At 45.6% G+C, this 9,666-nt stretch overlaps 1 protein-coding gene across 11 annotated transcripts in view; it reads right to left on the minus strand.

Moving 5' to 3' along the window:
* Positions 1-9,666, minus strand: part of LOC116840654 (AF4/FMR2 family member 4-like) — a 303,805-nt gene that overhangs the window by 85,399 nt on the left and 208,740 nt on the right. For 9 of the 11 annotated variants that reach the window (XM_032807618.1, XM_032807615.1, XM_032807616.1 and 6 more), the window contains one exon: positions 3,856-3,951. In XM_032807618.1, the coding sequence (XP_032663509.1) occupies positions 3,856-3,951 (96 nt within the window). Of the gene's footprint in view, positions 1-3,855; positions 3,952-7,564; positions 7,709-8,054; positions 8,426-9,666 lie in introns of those variants that run through there. The other 2 variants (XM_032807623.1, XM_032807625.1) reach the window with 2 other exon arrangements.

A 9,666-nucleotide genomic window follows, 5' to 3' on the forward strand; every position in this document is an offset into this window, starting at 1 on the left:
TCTCTCTCTCTCTCTCTCTCTCTCTCTCTCTCTCTCTCTCTCTCTCTCTGCTACATCAAGGGCCCTTCGCCCTCGGCATAACAGAAATTTATTGCGCGGTTTCGCGTGCCTTCTGCGTGCGTCTCGCGCTGCTGAAGTCGCGTGAATGTAACAATGTCTCCGTCTAGGCGGGCGTCATATCGCGAATAAAAGCGAATGCATCTTCCGAGAGTGCCGTAAATGCTTAGTGACGCGTATGTAATAAACTCGAATTAATGACAATCGGCGGCGTCGTCGTGAAGTGGACTATTACTATTATAATAGCAGAAACCATTAGAACACGATACTCCGACGCTCACTTCCTTCTTCGCTCACACGCGCGCGCGAAAGAGAAAGAGAGAGACAGGAAGAGACAGAAGGCAACGCGAATGTTGCTGCCGCCGCGGTCGCGGGAATTGCGAGACGCGCTCAACCCGCTTAAAGCGTTAAACGGCGATCATGCTGCGTACAAAACGCCGGGTATTACCGTGCAACACGATTCCTTTCATCCGCGAGCGCGAAATCCGACCGCTGCCGGGCGGATTCCGAGCCGGTGCTACAATTTCGCGAGCGGACCGCGTTCGCCCGCGCTATTTCATCCCGTTAAGTCCGCGAGTAATTCTCGCGACGTTCGAGCAGGAAGGACGGAGGGAGGAGGAGAAGGTGGCGGGGAAACGCCAGCAGCGATTTCGCATTCGGCCGTTATTACAATTTACTCGCGCAAAAAAGATCCCCGTGGTGGAGAGACGGTGTATATATATCTGGCGGTCCGAATTAATCCACTTTTACGAGGCCGATTTCGCGTCCCGTCTCTCCTCCGTTTTCCCCCTGCCCCGTCTCGCCCCGCCTCGCCTGCCTCTGTTTCGTCGCGCTTTTTTCTCTCCGCTCTTTCTCTTCGACGATTCACCTACCGCGGTTTCGCCCGCGGGGGAGGACGGGGAGAAAACGAATTTATAATACGCAATGCAGTCGGGCCGCCCCGGCGCACCCCGTCGGCTCGCGAATCCTAACGCTTTCTAGATCGATATGGCGTGACAAACGACGGACGCGCGAAGTTACGACGTAAGTTTCGCCAACTGTCGCGAAACCGAGATGCGTCTGATAAATAACGCGCATAAATTACGGACGAAGTTGTCGGCGAACCTGTCGGCCGATTTTGCACGATTATACGATCGCGCCACTCAATGACGAATCACGTCGCGTTTATATTCACGCCTCGTCTTTCTTTCTTACACCAAGAGAAAAATAGATGGTCGATCTAACTAAAATTATCGTTACTTTCGGCCAGATTTGTTTATTGTTCTGACACAGAAATGGCAATAGTAACATGCATACATAAGCACTTTTACTATCACTAACATTATAGTCAAATTTAATAATAATAAAAAAGATTTGCTTGACTATAATATGTAGCAATTATTTTTCCATGTGATATTACAGTTATAAATACCAAACATTTTTTTCTCAGTGTGAGACAGAAAATGGTTGATCTAAAATTATCTTATATAGTTATCTTTGACTTCAATCATATTTTTTGGTTGGTCTAATGCGAAAATGGTAGTAATGACATGCATATAAATAAAATTATCATCATTAAAACATCACAGTAGAATTTAAATATAAAAACATCTTGAATTTTTCTTGATCATAATTTGTAGTAACTATTGCTCTGTGTGATAATAGTTACAAATATCAAATAACATTGTTTTCTCAGTGTATCCTCTTTCTATCTCGACGTTCAATTCGACGTATACCTCTTCGCGTGCACGGCAACAAAATAAATGCAAAACAAATATTATATAAAGAGAAAGAAAGAAAAAGCAATCGACGACGCGTTCCTCTGTTTTTTTCTTCTTCTATCAAAAATAAATTCGTTAATATTTTCTCCCATTTTCTGCCGAGTGATCGCTGCGAAATAAAAGTTTTCAACGTCGGAGGCGACAGCTAACGACGTAATCATTTTTTTTAAATCGATGCCACCGCGCTAATATTTACCAGCCTGCAGGTCGGATCGGCCTCGGCCGCTTTGTTTACACAATAACATCGTTTGCCGTGACGCGGTCAAGCTATAGAGTTTTTAGCAAGTGTCACCACATAAAGGACGCCGCTAAGAAAAACACCCCGAATTAAACCCCGGCGCTTTTACGAGGTTCCCCCGTCTTCTCTCTTTCTCTCTCTTTCTCTCTCTTTTTCTTCCCCCGACCTGCTCCAACCCCGTCGTCCCTGTTCGCCCCTGTCTGTCGGCATTATGGCCGCTGCTGCTGCAGCTTTTGAGAGCAGCGAACGCTTGATACGTTGCCAAGTAGCACGAGACCTAGCTCGAATTAATGCGATCCGAGACATTTCCCATTCGCCCGACATTATTGCTACGGAATTACTCGGCCGTCAGTATCAATGTTTCGAAATGGCAAAGCGTTTCAACAACTGCAAATCGACTGTTAATTCCTATAATCAATTAGACGCTCAATTAGACGATCAAACGAATACGCCGCGCAAACGTGTCAAAACCAATCATTTCGAGCGGATGTTCTAAAATAGCGCACGCCGGTCACATTATGCGAATTCAAATTAAATACTATTACGACTAATAGTGCAATTAAACATAACGCGCGACTAATTAAACGCGACGTTGTACCTTTTTCAACGATGATTCCGCGGCTAATAAACGGCGGACACTCTCTCCGCGACGCGCGAGCGTCTCTCTCTCTCTCTCTTTATGAGCGTTATCGCGAATCTTCGCGATATATCATTGTTATCGTTGCGATTTAACGCGAGATTAGCGTCTGCGCCTCCGACTCGTAAAATGCTAATTCGCGCAAATAAGACGTTGCACGATGCTCCTCTCCTTCTCTTTCTTTCTCTCGCTCTCTCACCTCCTCTCACGACAAACCGGCTGTCTTCGCACACGCACGACGCATACGCCGCGATACATAGTTACACACACACACACATACACATACAAACGAAAGCTTGACATCGTGCCAAGTGGCACGAACGACCGTCCCGTCCGACACGATCCGAAACGTTGCTACGACGATCGATATCATGCTCGCGAGTTATCGCGTTTACGATAGAGAGAGAGGGGGGGGGGGGAAGAAAGAAAGAGAGAGTGACGTGGGAGACGCGAGCGCAAAGTCAATTTCGCGCTTGCTCGCAAAAAATATGCCATCCGGCATGCCCGCCGCTTCACCGCGACGGTCGCGCGCTCTCGATAACGAAGTCCGCGTTACTTGGATTGAAACGTTCTCACGAGTATAACGAGCATGCTTGGCTCGCTTTCAACCACGAGCACACTCTCGTCGGCCGTGGCTATCAATTGTCGCACCGATGATCGTGGTCATCGAGAACACATGCTCAGCGCCCAGTCGTAATCCTCCGAATTATTCGAAACGCGTCACCGGCGACCGGTGCGAATGCGCCCGGTGTGACCCTATCGCTGCCGAGCGCGATAATTTCAATACTTTGCCTCGATACGCGCCTTGTATCGAGTCGAGCGTTTATTTTTATCCTTCGAATCCCTCGCTCGGTATCTGCTTGTTTTGCTTGCTTACATTTTATCGTATTTCTCGCGCACATACGCATAAGGCGCGGGAGAAAGGAACAGAGAGGGAGAGAGTACTTTTAAATCGCGAGGGCGTGAGGCTATGGGATTATTGGTCGTACTTGGCGGCGAGAGGGGGAATTGAGGAGAGACGATCCCCTAAGTAACCGTGAATGTCAAAGCGCCCGTTCAACGCACAGTGGCGAACGCTCTCGTTTGCTATCTCGATACGCGTAGTGCAAACGTGTGGGTACTATGTGACACGCGAGTACAGGTAGACTGAAATTGACTCTTACCTTCGGCAGATGGGTGTTGAAGGTGAACTTGGAATCGAGCTCCTTCCGTGGTGTTTGCGCGATCGCTGTCAAAGGCATGAGTGGCACTGTCATCTCCTGAAACGAGAAAACGAAGCTTGATTAGCGGGAACGGTTCCATTGATTCACACAATTCTGTTTTTTCGGCTAATAGAAAGAGTCAAGCGACGGCAATCGCGTTAAATTGTCCAAGAGAAATAGAACGCCTTTGTCACAATAGCGCAAGTGTCGAGAGATCCCGACGTGGACAAAGAGAAGGGAGAATTCACGGCAACGCGAGTGACGAATCGATTTCTCTCCCGCGCTCTCTCTCTCTGTCTCTCTGTCTCTTTCTCTCTCTTTCTCGTCCGCGCGCACCTCGAGCAACGAGAGAAAGATGCAGCCGCGATTCGACAACAACACGTTTGCGTAATAGCGGGCGCGCAACTGGGGCACGATTACGTCAATGTCCACGAGCGAAGCCTCGCCGGACGAATTCCACACGAGCGCGAACACCTACACGCAACTGTTCTTATTAACACACACATACACATATGCGCGCGCGCGCGCGTAAGCACGCACGCGCGCGTTGGAGCGGTCGAAGACTTGCAAAGCAATCAAACGTCCGACTTCATCATAAGTTATCTCGCATTCCTCGACACAATTATCATATAAATAGCACATATACATAATTTTTCTCCGTCATTTTCATCAATATACTTGCAGTGCGTACAAAACGAGTCGGTAACTATTGCCACCTGGAATATCTCCGAAACAAAAGCGAAGATAATCTTCAAATCTCCGAAGTTACTCCACTCGGGAAAGAAAGCTTCACTACCGCAAGACACTTTTTGTCTAAGTAGAACAACTTCAGATATCCGAAGGTCAATCTTGTGTCCCTTACTTCGGAGATACTCCAAGTGGCGACAGTTACTGACACTGCCTGTACATAAAAGTGGAGTGCGACAGTCAACTTTGTTTCTCACTAGGAAAATATTCCACGTGGTAATAGTTGCTGACTGTGTGTATAAAAGAGTATAATTACCATATAAATATAACGAATTATTGTGAGTTTTTATGGTAATGGCTTTGTGTGTCATGTTTCCACTTGTGATTACGCGATTTTTCTCCCGGGTGTTTCTCTTCTCCCTTCACCGAGTCGATTTATTTCCCACATTGATTCGCACGCGCTCTTTCTCTCTCTCTTTCTCAACGCGTGCGCAAATGACAAACGCGTACGCAGGTGTGCGATGGGGGGAGAGTCGACCGACACCATGTCGGTGCAAAGTCGCAACTCTCAAACAATGCGCCGCGTTCTCGATGCGTCGAACGAGACGCATTTCCAGCGGCGCGGCGCGGCGAACGTCGTCGCGACGGGCCGATTCATTGACCCGCCGAGAGACATCCGTCGACGGGAAACAAAGAGCCGACGAGACAAAAGCCCTCGGCGAAGTGCTTACGTTCTTACGTGCGATCGGCGCGCACTCGACGCCGAATAAAGTTCTGAAAGCCGGAAGGGGTGTCGTCGGGGGAGAGTCGAGACGCGTATTTTTTTTCTCCCCTTTCGGCGGTTACGTGCGAATTGAATTTCATGCGAGATGCGCTGGGACTCGTTGTTGAGAGCGAACAAGTGAGGTCGAGCCGAAGTCATCCTCGCAAAATTATCCCAGTGGAACACACGAGACGAAAAAATTCAGAAGAACACTCCGACTTTCACGATGTCAAGGTTTTTGTCCATTCGCTTCAATTTCGCGATCGCGTCGATGCTTCACCGCCTACCCCCGGTGTTACACGGGCCGGAGTGTTTGTGGCATTTCAAGTTTGATGTTGTATATATTATCGTTACAGATAAAAACGGACGATGCTCTCTCACGACTCCTTTTTATCGCGATGCTCGCGCGGTAGTTCAAGCTCCTCGGCGATTTCTTACGTATAATTTCGCCTGTAATTCACCGGCGCGGTCAATTTAACGGTCGGCTGCTTGCGGTGTGTAAAAAGAAAAGAAATGCCAATTCGGTCGCATCGCGAATGTTTTGTGTCGGATTGCAGGGATACACGAGCGCGGTAATATCAATAATGTCGCGTTCGGGGGAGTGTATTGTTCTAAAAGAAAATTACACCGTAATTTTGTCGAATGCGCGCCGTCGCGACTGTCGCATTAGTTTGCGGTTTGCGGAATGGCAAATGGCGGCGGTACGTTCCCGCGAGACGGAAACAAACGCTTCACGCTCTGGATACACGTCTTTTCCGTTTCAAGACTCGGCTTAAACAAGTCTCGGATGCGCGACAACTATAAACAGGCAACAAGTGTCGTCGGTGAGGACGATATAGCAACGATAATGCACACCTGTCCCGATGAAAGCACGACTAAAATTGAAGCGCGTCCGACCGGCGACTGGCCGTCTCGATTAACGCGCCTCTAACGAGTTTCTCTGAACGTTCCTATCGCAGCGGCCAATTTTACAATGGAACGTATGAAGTTACTTAACGACATTTGGCGTGTCGAGAGCGCGCTCTGTTATCCTTCGATACACGTATATACACTTCTTGCTGATGTACGCTGCGCCCAACATCTGACATACGATGTCCGATATGTATCAGCTCGTATCGTACAGAAAAGTTTGCGGAAACCACGTTCGTGGTGGAGCCACAAAAACGGTTGCATGTACCGAGCACGAGAAAATCACTTACTAATAATGTTCTTACGATACGTTCTGACGATCGCACATCGCTATTTTCGCCACTCCCGATTACTTGTTCCCGCACGAGACTTGTTCCCTCACTTCCGACGAATAAAATGACTGTAAAATACAGAGCGATGTCGATCGACGTATTGATGGCGGCTGCTCAACACGGAGAAATCGAAATTCAAACTGGCCGCGTAATTGATGACGGCCTCGTGTATACTCAAACACTGGATCGATTTTTCCAACCTTTTGGTAAGTTAATTCATAATTCAATAGTTGAATTATAATAGTAATAGTTAAATAATATAATTATAATATAATTATAATAGTATTAAATAATATAATTATAATATAATTATAATATAATTATAATAGTATTAAATAATATAATTATAATATAATTATAATATAATTATAATAGTATTAAATAATATAATTATAATATACTTATAATATAATTATAATAGTAATTATAATTGTAACAGTTGAATCATATGTCCGTCAGTTGTGCCTTCAAATTAGGCAAAGGCAGGCATATTATTTAACTGTTAATTAGCTTACCCAGGAATTGGAAAAAATCCTATAGTAATTTTCATTATAAAGTTCTCTCTATGTAACTGTAGTAGTGGGATTACGAGGGCTTTTAGTTATACTAGTTTCAATCTTGCTCGTATACGCACAAGCCGAGAATCGTGTAGCTGTCGATCTAAGGAATGTTTGGGCATCCATGACGTCGTGTGTACGCCACGATGTGCGCCAAAACGTAAACAGTGTCGCGGCCCGACAAAGACGCGCTTAGTGATCCCCTCTCCCTCTTACTAACGGACTGCCGCTACCGACCGAGATCCGACATCGCGCGTATCTTCGACATCACTTTGTCTTTTTCCTCTTGATTACCGCGTTTCTAACTCCTGATTAATAAATCCGCCGATCGTAGGATTTCATTACTATTCGAATGAGACGAGCGTAAGACAACTCGTCGCGTCAAGCACCGGTTGCATATTGAGAGAAACGAGATTACTTACTAATAATGTCCTCACGACGATCGCACATCGCTATTTTCAATACTCCCGATACTTTGTTTCCGCGCGGGACTCATTGTCGACGGACAGAAGACGCGGAAAACGCGCGGAGCGATGTCGATCGATGTGTCAATGGCGGCTGCTCGACGCAAAGAGATCGAAGGCGGCGGTACAATAGACGACGCGCGCCAAAAATATGCATGAATGTGTCGCGCTACTACGACGACGCCATCTGTACAACGCTCTCTCTCTTTCTCTCTCTCGCTCGCAGACTGACGCTATTCTACATCACTTATATCTCTGACGTCATTTCATCTTTCTCTTTGCCTCTAATTATCACTGTATTTCTACTTTCCGATTAACAAATTTGACGATCGTGCAATTCTATTGCTACTTGAGCGAGTTGACAAAAGTGCAAGGAACGCCGATTCGACATATCGCGATAAGCATCGACTGCGTACAGGGAGAAATGATAAGATTGCCTAATACTTACGATACTAATAATTCCGATGATCGCATATCGCTATCTTCGGCACTCCCGACATTTGTTTCCGCGCGGGATTTATTATCGACGGACAAAAGACGCGGAAAACGCGCGGAGCGATGTCGATCGATGTGTCAACGGCAGCTGCTCCACGCAAAGAGATCGAAGGTGGCTATGTAATAGACTGTAACCTAACCGCGAAGAGACGCGCGCGAACGTGTCGCGTTCCTACGCCCTCTGTGCGGTCAGTTACGCAAATACCTTACCATCTGATAGATCGATAATTATTATTGATAGTTACCATCCGATAACCAGCATATATCAAAAGTTTTCCAATCATATTCGTTTATAGCTATAAGGTTTGCATCACTGGCTGCATTCCGCAGAGAAAGCTGCTTTGCAACTGTTGTAAAATTCATGAATCTGATTGGAGTATGCTCTTAATTTTGGTTGAATCCAAGAACATGTACCAATCAGATTCACAACATTTTACAACAGTTGCAAAGCAGCTTTCTCTGCTTAACGCAGCCACTGTTTCGGCTTGTGTCGTCAATTTAACGCGCATCTTCTATCTCTTTGTATCATGCCGTCGCCATGAACACATCGATCAACATCGCTCCTTGCTCTACGCGTCTTTTATGTGTCGAAAGTAAGTCTCGTGCGGAAATCAGTGTCGGGAGTGTTGAAAATAGCGATCGTCGGGACATATCGTAAGTACATTATTAGAAAGAGTAACCTCCCCGTTTCTTGAATATATAACCTTGTCATAACGTATGTCGAGTCGGCGCGTCTTTACACTCTTTAATACGGTCATTTCATTCAAGCAACCTATGATTATTGAATTAATAGAATAGAATCCTACGATTATTGAATTTATTAACAGGGAATTAGAAATCCGGTGAGATAAATAATGGGAAAGAGAAATAAATGATGTTAGAAATATTCGCGACGCTAAATCTCGACAATGTCTGTCTGTTAGTAAGAGAAAGACATAGAGAGTGTACCTACTGCACTGAGAAAAAATATCTAATAAAAAAGAGCAAATATTTATTTTAATAACATATTTACTTAAATTTAAATTATCTTATTTATAAATAGAATAAACAATTTAAACTTTAAAAACAGTTAAAGATTTTTCTTGAAATTTTAAGAAAATGAATATTTCCTTATTTGAAAAATATTTCAAATTAGCATAAGTAGATGTGATTAATACCCGAATAAATATTTATTATTCCTTAGGTACTTTTTCTCTCAGTGTAGAGCGCGTCCTTGTCTCGGGTCGCGACGTCGCTCACGTGGCGCCAATTTTCGGCGTCTGTGATGCATTGCGCGGCCATGTTCGATCTTCTTGCGTCGTGTAGCCGCCGTTAACACATCGATCGACATCGTCCTATACTTTGCGCGTCTTTTGTGTATCGAAAGTGAGTCTTGTGTGGGAACAAGTGTCAAGAGTGTCGAGAGTAGTGACGCGCGGGACGTATCGTAAAGTATACCTTATTAGAGAGCAATCTCCTCGGTTTCTCGAGACTGAATTTTTTTTCCCGTTAGCGAGTCTTCGTTGATGCAAAGCGCAATTCTTGCAGGTTGCTCCTCGATCGGAGGGGGGGGGGGGGGAGGAAGA

This window comes from Odontomachus brunneus, unplaced genomic scaffold (genome assembly GCF_010583005.1).
Source record: "Odontomachus brunneus isolate Ranch 3 - 2012 unplaced genomic scaffold, Obru_v1 Obru_scaffold_011, whole genome shotgun sequence".
NCBI classification, from domain to species: Eukaryota; Metazoa; Arthropoda; class Insecta; order Hymenoptera; family Formicidae; genus Odontomachus; species Odontomachus brunneus.